The 19,982-nt window shown below is 42.0% G+C and overlaps 1 protein-coding gene across 1 annotated transcript in view; it reads right to left on the bottom strand.

Annotated features, from left to right (window-relative positions):
• Positions 1-2,314: 2,314 nt before the first annotated feature.
• LOC148162051 (epidermal growth factor-like protein 6) overlaps positions 2,315-19,982 on the bottom strand; it is a 29,715-nt gene continuing 12,047 nt past the window's right edge. The window contains 5 exon segments of the mRNA XM_088020364.1: positions 2,315-2,425; positions 9,198-9,463; positions 12,111-12,215; positions 13,829-13,909; positions 14,962-15,285. Of these exon segments, the coding sequence (XP_087876490.1) occupies positions 2,315-2,425; positions 9,198-9,463; positions 12,111-12,215; positions 13,829-13,909; positions 14,962-15,285 (887 nt within the window).

The raw sequence follows: 19,982 nt of genomic DNA, 5'->3' as shown, positions 1-19,982 counted from the left end.
ATGTTGGTATTTAAGGGTCCAAAGAGTTAGTCCCTGAAGACTATGGTCATGTGGTGGAAATGGCAGGGGCAGCCCCCAGGGGTCAGGGAAGAGTGGTCATCACCGGAGTCTGGATTGTGCTTTGTTTGAAATCCTAGATAGGCCCAGAGAGGGTTCATTTTTCTCTCACTTAATAAAATGTTGAACAGTGACCGGTTTGGGACAGGGATCGTGATGCCACAGTGTCATCAGGGACCCAGGCTTCTTCCAGCCATGCACTCCTCCGTAAGGTACGGTCTTTGACTTCATGATCACAAGGTAGTTCAAAGAGCTCCCGCCTCCACAACCAACCACACTGCAGGAAGGAAGGAGGAGGAAAAGAAACGGCAAGAGAGGCTGCCAACTGACAACTCTCTTTAATGAGCCTTCCCGGAAGCCCCACCAATGACTTCAGTAGGCTCTCCATCTGAAAGAAAGGTCGGGAAGTGCTCTCCTACTCCTTCTAATTCAGCACATTCCCCTCCCCACCCACCAAAAAAAAGAAAAAAAATAAAGAAAGAAAGAAGGAAAAGAAAAAAGAAAACACACAGACATTTATAGGGTTATACTAGTAAGGAAAAAATTCAAGAATGGATATTGGGTAGACAACTAGAAATCTCTGCTACAGATATTAGAGAAAATGAAATACTATTATTCAGTTCAACTTGACTCAGCCCTGTGCAATGATTTTCTACCCATTTTTAACATGATTCCCAGGCTTCCCTATTTCATTTCTGGTTCAACATCTCTTCCTCTAACCTGGATCACTGGGGCACTGATCCTTCATTGCAAGTTCTCCCTTCTATCTTCCTTTATTCTAAGCCATAACTGTGCTCTCGAATCTCCTTGGTCACTGAAGAAATAGAGGGTTCTTCTTCACGTTCTATCACAGTATTAGAAACCACCTGTATCAGTTAGCTCTTGCTGCGTAACAAACCACTTCAAATCTTAGTGTCTTCAAACGACCATTTTATTATCTCTCACAATTTTGCAGGCTGATTTGACTTAGCTAGGCACCTCTTCATCTGGTCTCACTAGAAACACTATTTTTTGGGTTTCTATAACTAGCAGTTATCCTAACAGATACAATTACAGCTGTTGAAGACAAGACTTTGTAGGCCAAAATTACTTCACACTAAAGGAAAACAATGTTTTTCCCCTACAATCTTAAAAGGTTGTATGTGTTCATTGTATTAAATTCCACTGTTGAAAAAAAAGGTTACTAAATTAAAAAAAAGGATTACTAAGAGTTTCAGTTTAAAAAAAAACTTTGAGTGAGGCTACAAATATTAAAGATTAGTAAGTGGACTACCTTCTCTCTTTCCTTTCTCCTGCAGCTGAAGGCCTTCATTGCTTTAGGGGATAACAGGCAAATATCTGGAGAACCTTCTGTTTATGATCCAGAATCTTAAAACATAATATATGTTCATCCTCAGGGAATATACTCAAGATTCATTACCACACAAAGCTGTTGTTGAATTTGGAAGAAAAGAGAAACAGAGAAAAGAAGACATTGGTCTTTCCTCTGAATCCCGACACTTGTGTGATTTAGTTTTAGGTATTTCTCTTAGGCCTTAAATTCAACGACTTAAGCTAATTTGTATCACACTTATGAGGCCTAATAAAGCAGTCACGTGTGCTCCCATAAAAGGAATTTCATGAATTTTTAAGAATATAGAGTATTTCCAAGGAAAAAGAAGAAAACCCATGTTCCAGTAAAACAAATAATTATACACATAATGAAACAGAGCATTAACAACACATTTTCTTACTTAGAAAAACTTAAACCATGACACAAGGTGATTATCTGAATATTATTACAAAGAATTTAAATATACAAGCTTGGCTATAAAAGATCAGGCTAAGCCACTTAGATAAAAATCTACCTGTGATGTCAGTTTCCAAGAAGTGCCAGAACAGTCAAATAGAGAAACAATTCCCTGTGGGGATTTTGTTGTTGTTGTTATTTGTTTTTTATAATTCTAAAAATGTTATATAAAGGCTCATCAACACACGGAGACAAATCAGATACACTGGAGGTGGGGGCGGGGTGGAAAGCTGAGCTTTTCCCACATTTCCACATTTTATAAATTCAGAAATGAATGAGTGGTACTATATTGAAAGCAAATATTGGCACATCTTATACAAGAAAGGCACCTTACAATAATGTTTCTGTTGGTATGTTATGGTTTTTCAGTTTGTATTTCTAAAGTGGGGCGATCTATGATGTAATATCAGAAAATGGGGAACTGACATAAGAAGCCACATATAAAGGCACAAAAGACCCTAGTAACATTCAGCCATTCGCAGATAAAAGGCCATCTGGACACAAGCCCGAGAGCAGCAAGATGCCGTCCACTGCAATTTCTCCACTTTTGCCCTTGCCACGTTCTGCTTCAAAAATGATCTAATAATGAAGAAGATAAAAAAAATATTACTTCAAACTATTCAAGTCAATGACAGAAACAAACTATTTAATAGTGATTAAAGAGGACTAAACTCGGGGCGCCTGGCCGACTCAGTCAGTGGAGCGTGAGACTCTTGATCTTGGGTCATGAGTTCAAGCCCCATTCTGTGCATAAAGATTACTTAAAAAAAAAAAAAAAAGGACCGAACTCATCAGCCCCTACTGCAAAAACGAACAGACGTTGGCATTGCATATATAGTAATGTATTTTCCAGATGCCAGTATCTTGCACTGAGTGGATAATATTCAGAGAAAACAGGGTCACTGCAACTCCTAAAAGTATCTGCACAGCCTGAAAAGCTGAGAAAGGTACGGCTGAAGAGGAAATTTTGGAATTCCCATTTAAAGAAAGGAAAAAATAAATGATGCGTTTTCTTTTCAAAAACCAGGCTAGAAGAAATTTAACACTCCTGGTGAACATCTAACATGAAACTATATAGTTGAAAGGGAATTATTTTGATATATTCAGCTTTTGTCAGTTTGTAGTAATATAGTTATTTTTCTTAAAATATTGGCTTTAATATTGGAAATTATTGGGAATGTCATTGGTTTTACGTGTTGAAAAGTGTTACCGAATAGGCTATGATCATTTTTATCCATGATAAAATGGATCAAATAAAATATCTATTACCTATTAATAATCAAAAGAGCAGCAAACTTCTTTATATTTTAGAAATATCTAATGTATAGAGAACAGAGAGAGGATGAATACTAAAAAATGTATCTTGAAATTGGACACAAAATGACAGGAGTGACTCATTTAACAAAATTAAAGATATACAGTTACTATTTTATATTCATTCATCCAAAAATGTTTACAAGAAATATTAAAATAACAGCTGAATGATGTTTTTCTTTTTCCCATTACAATAACTTTTTAAAAAATTTTAGTTCCAGTATAGTTAACATACAGTGTTATGTTAGCTTCAAATGCACAATACAGTGATTCAACAATTCGGTACTCGGTGCTCATCATGGTAAGTGTGCTCTGCCTCCCCTTCACAACTATTTCCTGCATCCCCCCCACCCGCCTCCCCTCTGGTAACCATCAGTTTGTTCTCTAGAGTTAGGTGTTTTTGGTTTGTGTGTGTCTCTCTTTTTTGGGGGGGGGTCATTTGTTTTGGTTCTTAAATTCCACATACAAGTGAAATCATGTGGTACTTGCCTTTCTCTGACTGACTGATTTCACTTACTGTTATCTCCTCTAGTTCCATACATGTTGCTGCAAATGGCAAGATTTCATTCTTTTATATGGCTGAGTAATATTCCACTGTGTGTATATACCACATCTTTTTTACCCATTTGGCTACTGATGAACACTTGGGGCACTTCCATATCTTGGTTATCATAAATACTGCTGCAATAAACATGGGGGTGTGCATATATTTTCAATTTAGTATTTTTGTTTTCTTTGGGTAAATACCCAGTAGTAGAATTACTGGATCACATGGTAATACTGTCTTTAATTTTTTTAAAGGTTTTATTTAATTATTTGACAGAGAGGGAGAGCACAAGCAGGGGGAGCAGCAGAAGGAGAGGGAGAAGCAGGCTCCCTGCCGAGCAGGGAGCCCGATGTGGGGCTCAATCCCAAGACCCTGGGACCATGACCTGAGCTGAAGGCAGACACTTAACTGACTGAGCCACCAAGGCGCCCTGTAACTCTGTCTTTAATCATTTGAGGAACCTCCATACTATTTTCCACAGTGGGTGCACCAGTTTGCATTCCCCTCCAACAGTGCAACAGGGTTCCCCTTTCTCTACATCCTCACCAACACCTGTTGTTCCTTGTGTTTTTGATTTTAACCATTCTGACAGGTGTGAGTTGATATCTCATTGTGGTTTTGATTTGCATTTCCCTGATGATGAGTGATGTTGAGCATCTTTTCATGTGTCTGTTGGCCGTCACTGTGTCTTCTTTGGAGAAGTATCTTCTACCCCTTTTTTTCTGTTTGTTTGTTTGTTTGTTTGTTTTAGAGAGAGAGCACTCGAACTGGGGAGGAGGGGCAGAGAGAGAATCCCAAGCGGACTCTGTGCTGAGCTTGGAGCCTGACTCGGGACTTGATCTCATGACCCTGAGATCACGACCTGAGCTGAAATCAAGAGTTGGACGCTCAAATGACTGAGCCACCCAGGTGCCCCTATCCATTTTTTAATTGGATTATTTGGTTTTTTTGGTGTTGAGTTGCATAAGTTCTTTATTTATTTTGGATACTAACACTTTATCGGATGTCATTTGCAAATATTTTCTCCCATTGAGTAGGCTGTCTTTTAACTTTTTGTTAATTGTTTCCTTTGCTGTGCAGAAAGAAGCTTTTTATTTTGATGTAGCCCCCATAGTTTCCTTTGCCTTAGGAGACATCTAGGAAAATGTTGTGACTGCAGTCAGAGAAATTACTGCTTTGCTCTCTTCTAGGATTTTTATGGTTTCAGGTCTCACATTTAGGTCTTTAATCCATTTTGAGTTTATTTTTGGGTATGGTGTAAGAAAGTGGTCCAGTTTAATTTTTACATGTAGCTGTCCAGTTTGCCCAACACCATTTGTTGAAGAGACTGTCCTTTCCCCATTGCGTAGTTTTGCCTCCTTTGTTGTAGATTAATTGACCATATCTGGGCTCTCTATTCTGTTCCACTGCTCTGTGTGTCTGTTTTGGGGCCAGTACCATACTGTTTTGATTACTACAGCTTTGTAGTGTATCTTGAAATCTGGGATTATAATACCTCCAGCTTTGTTCTTTTTTCTCAAGATGGCTTTGGCTATTTGGGGTCTTCTGTGGTTCCATACAAATTGTAAGATTATTCTAGTTCTGTGAAAAATGTTGTTGGTATGTTGGTAGGGATTGCACTAAATCTGTAGATTGCTTTGGGTAGTATGAACATTTTAACAATATCTGTATTCCAAATCCATGAGAATGGAATATCTTTCCATCTGTTTATGTCATCTTCCATTTCTTTCATCGATGTTTTATAGTTTTCAGAGTACAGTTCTTTCACCACTTTGGTTAAGTTTTTTTCTACATATTTTATTATTTTGAGTGCAATTATACATAGGTCAGCTTTCTTAATTTCTCTGCTTCTTCGTTATTAGTGTATAGAAATGCAACAGACTTCTGCACATTGATTTTGTATCCTGTGACCTCACTGAGTTCATTTGTCAGTTCTAGTAGCTTTTTGGTGGAGTCTTTAGGGTTTTCTACATGTAGTACCATGTCATCTGCCAATACTGAAAGTTTAACTTCTTCCTTACCAATCTGAATGCCTTTTATTTTTCTTGTCTGATTGCTGTGGCTAGGACTTCCAGTACCGTGTTGAATAAAAGTGGTGAGAGTGGACATTTTTGTCTTGTTCCTGATCTTAGGGGAAAAGCTCTCGGTTTTTCACCATTATGATGTTAGCTGGGTATTTTTCATGTATGGCCTTTACTATGTTGCAGTATGTTCCCTCTAAACCTACTTTGTTGAGGGTTTTTATCATAAATGGATGTTGTACTTTGTGAAATGCTTTTTCTGCATCTATTGAAATGATTGTATGATTTTTATCCTTTCTTTTATTGATGTGGTGGATCACATTGATTTGTGAATATTGAACCACTCTTGCATCCCAGGCATAAATCCCACTTGATCATGGTAAATGACATTTTTAAGTGTATTGGTTTGGTTTGATTTGATTTGGTTTGCTAATAATTTGTTGAGGATTTTGGCATCTATGTTCATCAGAGATATTGGGCTGTAGTTCTCTTTTTTTTGTGGTTTCTTTATCTGGTTTTGGTATCAGGGCAATGCTGGCCTCATGGAATGAATTTGGAAGCTTCCCTTCCTCTTCTAGTCTTTGAAATAGTTTGAGAAGAAGAGGTATTAACTCTTCTTTAAATGTTTGGTAGAATTCACCTGTGGAGCTGTCTGATCCTGGATTTGTTTCTTGAGAGATTTTTGATTACTGATTCAATTTCATCACTGGTAATCAGTTTATTCAAATGGTTGTCTGAGGTTTCTATTGAGGCTAGATTCTTAGCCAACAAGACTTCAGCCTCAGTAAAGATTTGTGTGTCCTGGCCATGCATGGAAGTTGAAGAAATGAGTGAGTGACTTTACATGCAACATGGGTACATAGAATATCCACGGCCCCCATGATGAAGTAAAAATGTGCTGCCCTCTCTTAATATCTGTGCTGCTTTTAGCCCTTCAGAAGCACAGGCCACCCTAGCGAGGGGCACCCTCCCTCAATCGTGCATGAGCAAATAGCCGAGATTGAATCCCACCCCATCCCCCTGCCACATGAAGGATGCAGCTTTAGATTTAGATATAATTTGATTCAGAGAAAGCAATGTGCCTTACCTTGTATGCCTGTGTTTATGGAAGAAGAGTTGCATCTGCTACAAATATCCACGGCCAATGCGACCTTGACAAACTTTATGGTATGCATGCTTTAGTCTAGATTACTCAGCATCCTCACACTCCAGTAAGCCCCAGTAAGGGTTCCCCTCATACTGAAAAAGTTCAGGGCATAGGTGCCTGCATCAGGGCCTCGCTGGGCCTGAGCATCCCTCTTGACAGAGCTGTGTTGTGTTATAGTGCCACTGCTGGCCAGGCTCTTTGGAGGCATATTTGCAAAAATGTGTATTAAAAAAAAATTATTGTTTTGATGGCACATGCTGTTACCCACCCCCAAGCTACCATGTTATATAATGTATTTCTCAGTATATAAATTCAGTCATGGAGGTAATTATGAATGCTGTGCAGAGGCATATTTCAATTCTCCAACAGCATGTCAACTATACATAGCACAGCTCAGTGGTCACGGTCCTCAAACCATGCTACAAACACAACGATGTAAATATGTGGATTGGATTTGTATCGATGCAGATATGCTGCAATCAGCATCAACTAGAATCAATGTGTTTGCCAGCACTAAACAAGCATGGGCAAGAGGGAAAGAATGGTGAGAAAATTCAACTATAGCCCAACATGTATTTTATCTATAGTCATATCGTAGGATGTATTTTGAATAAGATGCTCTGCTTAAGTGGGACAAGCAAATAAAAAGATATTGAATATAATGTCCGACACCAGACCCCAGGCTTTCTATTACTGCCTATTATCAAAAAACAGGATTTTCCTTACGTTCATGAATCATTATCTTTCACAAGCCAAGTGTAAATGGAATCCCAATTTATGGATCTACTAATTGCTCTTCCTCTTGAAACCATTAGTTGGTACTCAGGTTTTCATGTATCTCCTTCTAGCTTCCACCCTACCTCTTCTCTTCCCACCCCAACCAAGCTTTACACAAGGGTCCATAGTGGCTGCCTCCCAGGCTCTGCTCCCTTCCCTCCTCATCTCTCTCTAGGCTGGCCTTCCCCCTCCCCTCCAGAGAAACAACCCCCGCAAGGGGCACCAGCCACCTCCTGATGGTCAAACTTGATAGACTCTTGGTCATTTTTATCCTATTCATTCTTTCTGAGCATTTCATCTCATTGACCAGCTTCCTCTTAGATGTTGTTCCCTTGTCCTTTATTAAACCCACTATACAGTAAAGGATTGATCCAGGAGGTCTGGGTTGTCCAAACCCTGAACATTCGAAAGAAAGATTTGGCTCTTGACTGGTTCCTGGGAGATAACCTCTAAGTCCTTGGATTATCTTGCCTCTTAAGAGTGCCTTCGCCCATGCCAGATAATCGATGCTAACAATGTGATTTATAGTGGGGGCCCTGAGCCACAAAGAAACAGTCTGACCTCTGGAGAGTCTGGAGACTGAGTAACTAAGGTCAGCTATGCAGGCAGTCACATGGGCAGACTGAACCCCAACAAAAGCCCAGAACACCAAGGCCTGGGTGAGCTTCGAGGGTGGGTAACATTTGGTGAGTGTTGTCACACGTCATTGCTGAGAGAATGAAGAGCTGTACCTATGATACTACTGGCGGAGGAATACCACAAGCTTGTGCCCACTCTCTCCTGGACTCTGCCTTATGCACCTTTTCCCTCTGCTGAACTTATTCACCACCCTTTCACTGTAATAAACTATATTCATGAATAGAACAGCTTCTCTGAATTCTGTGAGTCCTTCTAAGGAACCACAGAACCTGAATGGTCTTGAGACCCCAGACAACAGCCACAATCTCAGTTTAATTTTAAAAACATTAAAAAAAAAATGACCTCCTAGGGCGCCTGGGTGGCTCAGTCGGTTAAGCGTCTGCCTTCAGCTCAGGTCATGGTCTTGGGGTCCTGGGATCGAGCCCCGCGTCGGGCTCCCTGCTCAGCGGGGAGTGTGCTTCTGCCTCTCCCTCTGCCTCTGCCTCTATCCCCTACTCCAGCGCTCGTGCTCTCTCTCTCTCAGATAAATAAATAAAATCTTTTTAAAAATTGGCCTTCTAGCTTCCATTCATTGTGATAAGTACTGGGCACAGAATGAATGAGCAAGACATTCTTGTACATATTAAGGATTTTACAGTCTGGTGTGAGAGGCTGCTGGGGAGGAGCCTGACACGCAGACAGATCGTTTCTATAGCATGTGATGCGCATGCACTTGACAACCCCAGTGGTGCTGATCCATCGCCTTGCCTATTTTGCTCGAGAATATAAACTCTTTAACTGTAGGGAGAAAGTCGTAATTACTCATCTTTGTGGCCCCAGTGCCTAGGTCCTTGAGTGTTTTGTTTTATTTGCTGAATCACTGAAAAAGAATGTCAGGATCTCATTTAACACTGGCTATCCACTTACACTTTTGGTAGTGCCGATCCCTTGATGGAACTGAATTTTCCCAGTCTTCCACCTCTCATCCTCACTTCTGGTCTCCTCCCAGGCCTGGGCATTGTTACTGTTTTTCACAAACACTCGAAGCTTCCCTACTTTGTCTCCGGCCAGCTGGTAATCAAAAAGCAAACAGAAATTGCTTTGCGGTTGCAGGTCAGGGAGGAGGAGTTTCAACCGGCCAACGTCCTTCTTATGGCCCACTAGGGCCGGAACTGCCATATAGTAGCCAACAGCTGCAAGAGAAGAAAAACACCCAGTTAATGAAGCCATTGTATAGGGTCTGGCTACAGTGTCTAAAATAGGATAGAAAATGAATGATAACTGGAATTAAAAATTTTTAAAAACCATTAAAAAAAAAAGAACATGAATGATAGTCTCCTATAGTGAAGGAAATGAAGTCCTCTTCATTTCCAACACAGGAACAAAATTTACATGCTAAAATGGCTTTTAGGGATCACAAAGATGAAATCCTTTATGGTACAGAAAAGGAAACTGAGGGTCAGAGAAACTGAGGAATTTGTCCACATTCACAAAGCGTGGTGGTAGCAGATATGCATTAAGAATCTAATGAAATAGTCTTTTAGCACTGCAGGTAATTTGCCGCTGTTGGAGAACTTGTGTTCCAGAACTTTCCACCTTGGTTGCTGGAATGCATTTTCCCGCAGAGTCAATGATACGTATGATGGCCAGCTTGTGGCATTTAATCCACAACATACATGAATTTGTCCGAGCAGTTTCATGGAGCCCAACCACCACTTGCAACGTATCACTCTGAGTTCCGATTTAGGATGACAGGGACACAGCTCTTTTCTAAGATCCATCTCCTAAGTATCTTTTATTTATTTATTTATTTTTTCTCCTAAGTATCTTTTAACCAGTGGTAGTGGACATTGCTCATCTCCAAACCTCTGGTTGTGGCTTTGATAAACCTGGGCAAAAATTCTCATAGAATGGGGTCTCATAGAGTGGAGTCTGACTGAAAGGAAGCAATTCCTGTGGAAGCCAGGAGGATTACACTGGGGACAGGGAGTGGGGGCTGGAGTCTTCTGCTGGTATCTTCCTGGAGACATCTGCAGGAGCCAGGCTGACATTGCCTTAGTTTTCACTGGACTCAGAGACTGTCTGGTCTTCTTCCCCAGCTGGTAACGTTGCAGATTCAGCAGCTAAAGATACGGGATGCTCAGGAGAGTTTACATTTCAGATAAGGAGCATGTCTGAGATACACTAAAAAATATTCACTGCTTCTCTGAAATGTAGGCATCCTACATTTATCTAGCCACTCTACCAGTGACACCCTCTCTTCTGTGACCCACTGTGGCCAATTTCTCCTTCTCTCTCAGCTAAAGCCCATTTCGATCTGTCCTTGAGATTTTATCCTTCTAAAAATGCTGATTCATCCCGTGTTTCTTTCTTATATTTAACTCTGTAGGGAAAGACAAGCCCACCTAGAAGTCTGAAGGGGGTTCAGGAGGGAAGAAAGTACGCTTTGGGGGACACAAAGGCTGAGAACCCTGGGGCCGTTTGCTAATCGTGTTTGTAAACAGGGGACTTCCCATTATTGGAAAACCCAACTTAGGACACTGCTGACCATGTGAGCTGTCAAGATCCTGGAATAACTTACAGGCTCCCCATGTGCTATAACTCTGGCAGACATAAACTTGCAGATGCCATGATGCAAGAAAGGAGAAACTCAAGTTAGCTATCGACAAGACAGGCTCTCCGAAGATGTACTGTCTCCAGACTGATTAAACTTGCCCTGTGTTTGCCCTGAGTCTTTGGTGATAGTCCCACTCACGCGATTTGCTGTGCTGCATGTATCCCCGCCCCCCGAATCTCGAGTTTCACGAGGAATTTTTGTTAGGGGCTATCCAGGTTTCCCGGTTGCACGTGAAGGCTCGAAAGGAAAGATCTAAGGGCGGAATTAATCTGGAGAAAGGATGAAGAAGGATCTGGTAACGGAGAGCTAAACTTGTAGGTCCCCAGATTAATAAACGGACTGGTAAGGAACTTGAGTCCCCGAAGTTGTCTCTAACTACACAGTCAGCCTCAGGAGACAGGGATTTGATTTATGCTCCAAATGGGAGCTGCCAGCGAAATGCTCTACCCAAGGGAAAAGACAGGGCCCATCAGTAGTGTTTCAGCAAGAAGTGGAGAGGGCTGGACTGCCACAGCTCAGAGCTGAAGTTGAGAAAAGTCCAAGTTTCAGTGGCCAGAAAGAAATCTGCAAGCAATAGAGGGGAAAGTTCAGGTTGCCGACCTGATGGCTCCTTATGGTGTTGATCCTTTGAGGGGTGACTTTGCTAAACCTTCAGGTGGAGGTAGAGGTCATATTTCCTTTCCAGATTTATTTTTCCCACAAAAGGCAAAACAGAAGCTACAAAGCACCCCATTAGCTGGCCAACTGGGGAAAAGGAACAATTTCTTTCTGCCTTTCCCCCAGTACTCTTAAAATGCACACGAATTCTGGGGCGCCTGGCTGGCTCAGTTGGTAGAGCACGCAACTCTGGGCCTTGGGGTCATGAGTTCGAGCCCTACGCTGGGCATGGAGATTACCTTAAAAAAAGTGTTCCTTTAAAAGTCTTTAAAAAAAAAAATGTACATGAATTCCAACATCTGCCTCTCAGCCGCAGCAGCGACTATGGAAGGGTTCTGCAGGAACACCCCGGGTGTGGGTGGGTGGGGGTAGGAGGGATAAGGCGGAGCATGGATGCGGAACCAACTTAGCCGTTCATCAGGGGAGATTTCAGGAAGGTCTGCAGGTTTCCAAACACGACAAACAACCCTGGCCTAACAAGAGGGAAGAAGAACAACCCCACCTCACTGGAGGGCCTTCTTGCCCTGTGTCACACCACAGAACACAAAAGAGTAAAATCTAAATACCATCGTCTCGGTCCGCGGGATTCCAGTCAAAGCCGTCCTCTATATCCTGTTTCCAGTCACAGACCCCATGGTCAAAGCTGCAGTCAACTGAGATATTTAAATCTGCTAAGAAAAAGGGTACATTTCATAATCATTAAGAGTATTAGACACGTGTCTAACATTTGGAGCTTTGGAAGGCCACGCCACGTTTTCAGTTGCTGTCGAGCACTGAGCGAAGCTACTCCAAGGTGTCGCTGCCTCGGCCACCATTTTGTTTGGCCAAACAGCCTACAGGAGCCTAAAAGTGACCTTTGTCCCTCATGCGAGGGCCAGCCCTAGATCTAGAGCAGCCCGCTGAGTCACAGGGAAATGTAAGTTCTTGACAGGACTTGCCAACAGCTCTTGTGATCAACAGTCCCCCCTGTCTCCCAGGGCCATCCCTTTAGGGGACCCTAAGGGTGCACTCCTTAGATAAGACTCCCTTGGAGCTCAACAACATCCTGACCTTTCTGGTTTGAGTTGACCGATCCAGCTTCAGCCCGGGGAACCCCAAAGTACTCTGCACACGAACACTAATAAGGGCATGTGCCCCAGGTCCTGTCTCTCTCTCTTTAAGCACCCTGCCTCGACTTCCCCGTGTGGCCCTTGATGTGCGCCATGATCCTCCAGGACCTGTGAGTAATAAACTTCTCCATTTCAATTTCCCTTGTGGTCTCTTGTTGAACCATCTGGCGCTGGGGGGCTCCACTTAACAAATACTAATTTAACAAAGTCAGAACAACTGTGTGGAGTACAGATCACGGCAAAGGGAATGGCCTTAAGGACAGTGTCAAACCAGATACTCTGTTTCAATTTAAATCTGTGAAGTCCTTCTGGACCAACTCTGTTATGATCTTTAAAAAACGACTTCCTGTATCCATGCTCTTCACAATATAACTTTGTACCACCATCCCAGCACTTAAGTCTGGCCCGGCCTGGTGACTTTCCTCGGACAACAGAATACAGAAGTGAGCTGAGCCAGTCCTGAGCCTAGACCTCAAAAGGCCTGTGTGCTTCCACTCGATTCCTTGGAACCCTGCCACTGCTTCATGACAACAAGCTTGGCTGGCCTGCTGGAGGATGAGACACCACCTGGAGCGGAGCGGAGTCAGCCCTGTTGTCTCAGTTGAGGCCTCAGGTACGTGAGAGAACCACGTCACCGAGGCGGCCCACGGCTGACTACAGGCACATGGGTAAGCCCCATCCAGACCAGCCCGGTCGGCACTACCCAGCTGGTCCAGACTCATAAGCAAAAATAAATATTTATTGCTGTAGGCCACTGAGGGTGTGTGGCTTTTTATTACGCAGCACTATTGTGGCAATGGGTGATGGACACTGGAACTCGGGTCCGGAATTTAGTACGTGGTAATTTTCATGTTGTGGGCCCTCAGGTGTTGCAGCTGAAGCAACTGTGTCATTTTCTCCCATCTTCAAATAAATACTATCTGCCTCGACCCATCACTCCAGGTGTCAGGCAGGAGTAATGGAGAGAAGACAGCCTTCCTATATTGTTACCACAGGTACTAATCACATAAAGGCCTACTTTCATACTGACACTGTGGGTCAAGATGTTCGGATTCTTCCTTTGGGTGTTTAGGAATGAAGCCGTGATTCATAAACAATCATCTCATCGTATGAAGACATTAAAATGATATGGGACATTGTCGAAGAGCATACGCTTGAGAGAAAGTATTACTTACCTTTGTGTTCGAATCTGGATGTTCCAGGTTTTCCGTGGACCAGAACCAGACCCAATTCACCTGCTTCATTGACCCTAGGGGCTAATAAAGAACACTTGATCAGTTAAGAAAAACCCTGAACCTTCACATGCTAAGAAGGAAATGAATAACTGACTGAACAAAGAGTTTTATCATGTATTCTAATCATAGAATATGTTAGAGCACAGTTTCCTTAACGTTCCCAAACCATTCACGTTGGTTCCACTTTCCTCGTCTAGAGCATTGTTTTCCAAAGATGTCCCAAGCATCCACGCTAGTAACCTGTCCCTTCTCACCAGGCTTTTGAAATATACTTTCTTGAGATTTTCACTCTCTATTAGAGGACACAATGTCATTGATATTGTAGTTCTTGGATAGGTGGGCTTGGGTGTACTTTTCATTTGGTTAGATCTAACAGCCATGGAACCAAGGACAGACAAGGCCAAAAACAGAGGCAGCAACAAATGCCTAGCAAAAAGGAAATACGAAGTCTCAGCGTGGGGATGTGGGGGGATTAATAAGGAAACCGCCCGGGAGGGGCTGAGACTTATGGTGGGGTTCCACAGAGCGACCAGTGAGAAGGGCATATAACCTCCAGTACATGGAGAAAACTTAAGCTCTTCTATAGAATGTTCCTCCCTACAACTGTCATTTGGGCTTTTTAAATTGTAGCCACAGAACTATGAAATCCCCCTTGCAATGAGTGGGCCTGTCAAAAGTGCCTTTAGGAAGTAAATACGCAGCGGCTGGCAGATCCACCTGGATCCGGGGGCTCTCTGGTTTGGGGGTGCGCTGCGTGGACAGCCAGACAGCCAGACAACTTGTAGGGCAAGCAAGTGTGCTTGGTGGGGAGCAGAAAGAGGGTCTGCATCAAACAGGAACAGCCCCCCGGGGGGAAGGGGAAAGGACTTATCCTCCTTGTTTCCCACAGCAGCAAATTTGATTTGGGATCTGCAGAAGATGTTGATTTCCACACCTTACAGACAGCCCTGCTTCTTAAGGATCAGCACCGAACCTAATTTTGCTTCAGGCACGAAGCTGTCTTCTTTCACTTGCCAGGAGAAGTCACAATTCATTTTTCATAAAATGTGTAAACTAACAGAAGTGTTACTCACAGAACACATCTCCTCAAAGGCTTTGCTCCCGCTCCACGTGGTTTTTCAGGGCTTTCTCATTTTTTTTCTCTTCCTCAAGGCCCTCTTTCTTTCTCTCTTCATTCTGTTTTTTTCCTCCATTAGAGTTCCTAGCTCTGGAAACAGTCTCTTCAGAGTTGAGGGGCCACAAGTTAACCTTAGGGGCAGGAGTTCCAGAAGGTTCTGTGATGACATTTTTAATTTTTACCTTCTTTTTCATGTTTTTGTGAGCCAGCAACTTCTTGATTCTGTCTTTGATGACACCACGTGCTCTGAGGACTTCCTTCACAGAATTTTCAGGGATAACTAAAATAAACAATAAAGGTGGGATGTTTCCCATTGGCCATTAATTAGGTCACTTGTGAAAAATGGAGCATTTAAAGTGCAGTAAACAAATGCTTCCAGAATCAACCCACATGAGGCTCTACCACCCGATATTTTAATTGTTTCTGAAGCAGGCTCCACACCCAACGTGGGGCTTGAACTCACGACCCTGAGATCAAGAGCCGCATGTTTTACCAACTGAGCCAGCCAAACGCCCCACTACCACTTGATATTTTAGGAAAAACTGTATTTGCATCCATTTAAAGCAGTTCCAATGTTATGGTAGTATCTTAGCTACCTTTCGTTAGAGGAAACACTTTTGTTTTGCTTCAGAAATTACTACAATGAAATAAATAGCTGCTCCTCCCAAGGTGGGCTACAGATCCCATAGTGATGGATTTTCCAGGGTCCTCTACTCTTTCTGCATTCATACTGGTGTTCTTCAAAGCTGGTGCTGTCCGGGCAACCTACCGATTTGTCCAAGTTTGACGTTCTAAGATTACAACCATAGCGATAGGTTGAACCATATAAATTGCCAATAATGGGTCACTTAGAACCTACAAAAATGGTGATTTATGGTTCAATCTATACAGACCCAATTTTTCTTCCCTGTTCTCTCTCCCCTTTGAATCTCTTCGCCTCAATCGACTATCTAAAACCAAATGATTTTACTTATTGAATATTTAGAGAGGCTTCTGTATTTACTATCTTATACTCATTTTTTATTTCTCACCGCTAAATTAAATTGCTTTTAGAAATGCAGTTCTAAAAAATATAAAATAGGGCGCCTGGGTGACTCAGTCGGTTAAGCATCTGCCTTCGGCTTAGGTCATGAACCCCGGGTCCTGGGATTGAGCCCCGCGTCGGGCCCTCTGCTCAGCGGGGAGTCGGCTTCTCCCTCTCCCTCGGCCCCTCTCACCTGCTCATGTTCTCTCACTCTCAAATAAATAAATAAAATCTTCTAATAAAATATATATATATGTGTGTGTGTATATATATATATCTATATATCTATATATAGATATATATATATATAAAATAAAATAACACACTTCCGGGTTGATTCCTCTTACCCCGCATGGACCAATGTCCCGGGGCAGGGGGCGGGGGGCAGAATATGTTTGTGTGGAAGAACGCAAGAGGTAGAAGAATGGTCCTTTAGCCTAACACCTTTGTTTTGTAGATGAGACAACTGGGTAATGTTGAGTCACTTGCCTAAAGTCACTCAGCGACGAGGGGCAAGGTTAGAATTTGAGGGTAAGAAGATGAACGACTCCTTTTCCAGTCCTATTTCCATGGCAGGTTTATTCCTGCTTTAGGGTTAAGGGTTACTTTTCTACAGACTGGTTCAAATTCCTTGAGATCTAGAGTCCAAAGATACATGCCCTTTTTCCAGGGATCTACTCATGATAATTAAGAATATCCAACTGATATAAAAAAAAAAGTAATTTTTGGGCGCCTGGGTGGCTCAGTTGGTTAAGCGACTGCCTTCGGCTCAGGTCATGATCCTGGAGTCCCGGGATCGAGTCCCACATCGGGCTCCCTGCTCGGCGGGGAGTCTGCTTCTCCCTCCCACCCTCCCCCCTCTCATGCTCTATCTCATTCTCTCTCTCAAGTAAATAAATGAATGAAATATTTTTTTTAAAAAGTAATTTTTATTTTATTTTTTTAAAAGATTTTATTTATTTATTTCTTTGACAGAGGGAGAGAGCACAAGCAGGGGGGAGTGGCAGGCAGAGGAGGAAGCAAGCTACCCGCTGAGCAAGGAGCCCCATGTGGGGCTTGATCCCAGGACCCTGGGATCATGACCTGAGCTGAAGGCAGACACTTAACCAACAGAGCCACCCAGGTGCCCGTAAAAGGTAATTTTCAAAGAATTGAACAGACTGATCTTTAAAATCAGATATATTGTCTTTTTATAAAATATCTACGCATGTGCCAGTCTAAGACTAGGCAAGAAATGGTCTAATAACACCTGAACCAATTCACTCAATTCTACTACTTGGACATAGTTTACAGGAAAATGAAATAAGGGAGTAGACATTAAGTTCAGTGCCTATAAACAATGCTAGAAAAATAAACCGGATTGGAATTTTATTAGAATATTTTTCTTGGCAATCTTCTAATCTCTTCTCCCACTCAGTTCCTTCTCCATCATTTGGCCGATTCAGTCTGTACCAAAGTGGTAGAAAAATAAACGAGAAGAAGTCTCCAATATTTGGGATAATCAAAAGAAGAAGGAACAATGCTTTGAAAATATAAATGCTCTTAATTAACACATTGCTTTTACTTTGAAATCAATCTAAAGCTATTATAGCAAGAACTGCATTTCCTTTTTCAACAAAATGTTCTAGCTGTTTATCAGTGTGACAGTCTGTAGTTATGGGTTGGAAACCAACTACTAGTAATACAAGTAATGCATCATTACTCATTTTCCTGACCTTCCGATGGCCTGTTTTAGCTTCTTTGCAAGAGGCTGCATGTTAAGTTTTGATTGTAAGGTGCTGATCATATGGACCTTCCTCTGGAGGTCCCACTGTGTAATTTTGTTGACGGTTCCCTGAGTCTTTTCCCAAGACCTCACATGAAAAATTAACAGGAAACACCCATTCTCTGGAAATTTCCTTCATGCAATCAGTAACCTAAAACTAAGGACCTTTACTAAATAATGGGAAGAGAGTTTCAACCCACATCAGGCAAACCTAAACATCTGCTTTCAGTTTCTGCTTTGAAGTTTCGATTTTTTCCAATTGAAAAAAAAAATCAAACCATCACAACCTCTGTGGTGTCAACAATTCCACTGCTTTAGTATGTAAAAAGAGCTGGGGCAAGGGATAAAAGCTAGGCATGTACATGACTATGAATGGATAGATGTGGCTTTATCTAGATATTGCTGTGTCAAACTTAACGGGTGATTGTTCCTCTTAAACATTTCTTGATTAATGCATCATCTTTGTGAGAATATAAACACGTGGGAGTAGTTACAGTAGGAGGGTCATTGGCACCTTTGGGGATTGCGGACCTAAAAATGGGGAATTCCAGAGTTTTCAGACTCACGGGCCAGTCTCCTGTAAATGAAGTTGACAATTTCTCTTGGGAGAGATTTGAGAGTTCTCCAAATATCCACTTTGTCAAAAACTTCTACCTACCTGAAAATCTTAACTTTAGAGAAGATCACTATGATGTGAGAACATCTTTCCCAAGACGAACAGGACTCTGACATTTCATTCACCTGGGCTTGGTTCATCAGATGATCTCTAATAAGATAATTTTTTTAAAAATATTTTATTTTAAGATTTTATTTATTTATTTGACAGAGAGAGAATGAGAGAGAGAGCACGAGAGGGAGGAGGGTCAGAGGGAGAAGCAGACTCCCTGCTGAGCAGGGAGCCCGATGCGGGACTCGATCCTGGGACTCCAGGATCATGACCTGAGCCGAAGGCAGTTGCTTAACGAACTGAGCCACCCAGGCAGGAGAAACGTTCTTCTCATCCGAACTTTGCACACAGTGCTGGGAGGAGAGGCTTAATCATGGGTGAGGAAGGTACTGTAGCATGGAATCCAGGAAACAGGGCGGGGCTAGGATGGCGAAAGGCTGAGCCACGGCTGTTTGTTGCGAAAGGGCCCACAAGAGGTCTCCATCTCTGAGGAGTAGCCACAGTCATGGACACACCTAGCCTGTGTTTAAGCACACATCCCCGGAGCCCAGTTCCCTTGTTTTGACTCCTAGCTCTTGCCTTCTCTGGGCATTTGTCCTCAAACCAATACTTAACCCCTCTTTGCCTCAGTTTGCCCATTTGTAAAAGTTGGGACAAGAATACGGTTTTTATGAGGTTTAAATGAGCAAATACATGTCAATTACTAAGATTAGTGCCTGACATATATTTGGCCTATTTGCATTTATTTATTTATTTATTTTTAAAAGTATTTTATTTATTGTTTATTTTAAAAAGTATTTTATTTATTTATTTATTTATTTATTTATTTATTTATTTATTTATTAGAGAGAGGGAGGGAGAGGGAGAGAGAATCTGAGGCGGACTCCGTGCTGAGCACAGAACCCAATGAGGGACTCGATCCCACAGCCCTGAGTTCATGACCTGAACCGAAACCAAGAGTCAGACGTTTAACCAACTGAGCCACCCAGGCGCCCCTGTTTGCTATTATTTTTAAAATTCACCACCAGAACGTTTAAAATCTTTTACTGAGTTAAAAAGATATTTTTTCCAGGCCATACCTCCAAGCTTCTAACATTTATACTATAATCGAAGAAGCAAGTTGGAATGGCCCATTGTAGCAACACCTGTGATCTTGAATATGTGGTCTATAAATGGAATTAAATCAGAAGCACATTTCTAATGACCGAGAAAACTGCTTTTAATGGGAACAATTGTTGAATTCTGGTAAAGAAGCCACTGCCACTACCACTCCTAGTACTAGTGCACGATTATCGAGCATTTAATATAATCTTGGCTGGAACTAAACCCTTTATATGGACATTTATTTATTTTGTTGGGATCATTTCATGTAAATATCAAAAGAATATTAAGGGCCAGATACCATTATCTTTATTTTGCAGATGTGGAAACTGAAGCACTAAAGGTTAAATCGAGTTTGTTTACAGCCCACGGGTAGCAGGCCAGGGAGCCAATAGTCAAGCCAAGGTAATGTGATTCCAG

Source organism: Eumetopias jubatus, unplaced genomic scaffold (assembly GCF_037043125.1).
Source record: "Eumetopias jubatus isolate StellerSeaLion01/CBP00866 unplaced genomic scaffold, mEumJub1_p1.0 scaffold_23, whole genome shotgun sequence".
Lineage (NCBI taxonomy): Eukaryota > Metazoa > Chordata > Mammalia > Carnivora > Otariidae > Eumetopias > Eumetopias jubatus.
Note: the sequence above shows the minus strand (reverse complement) of the source record. Positions and strands in the feature narration are given on the sequence as shown.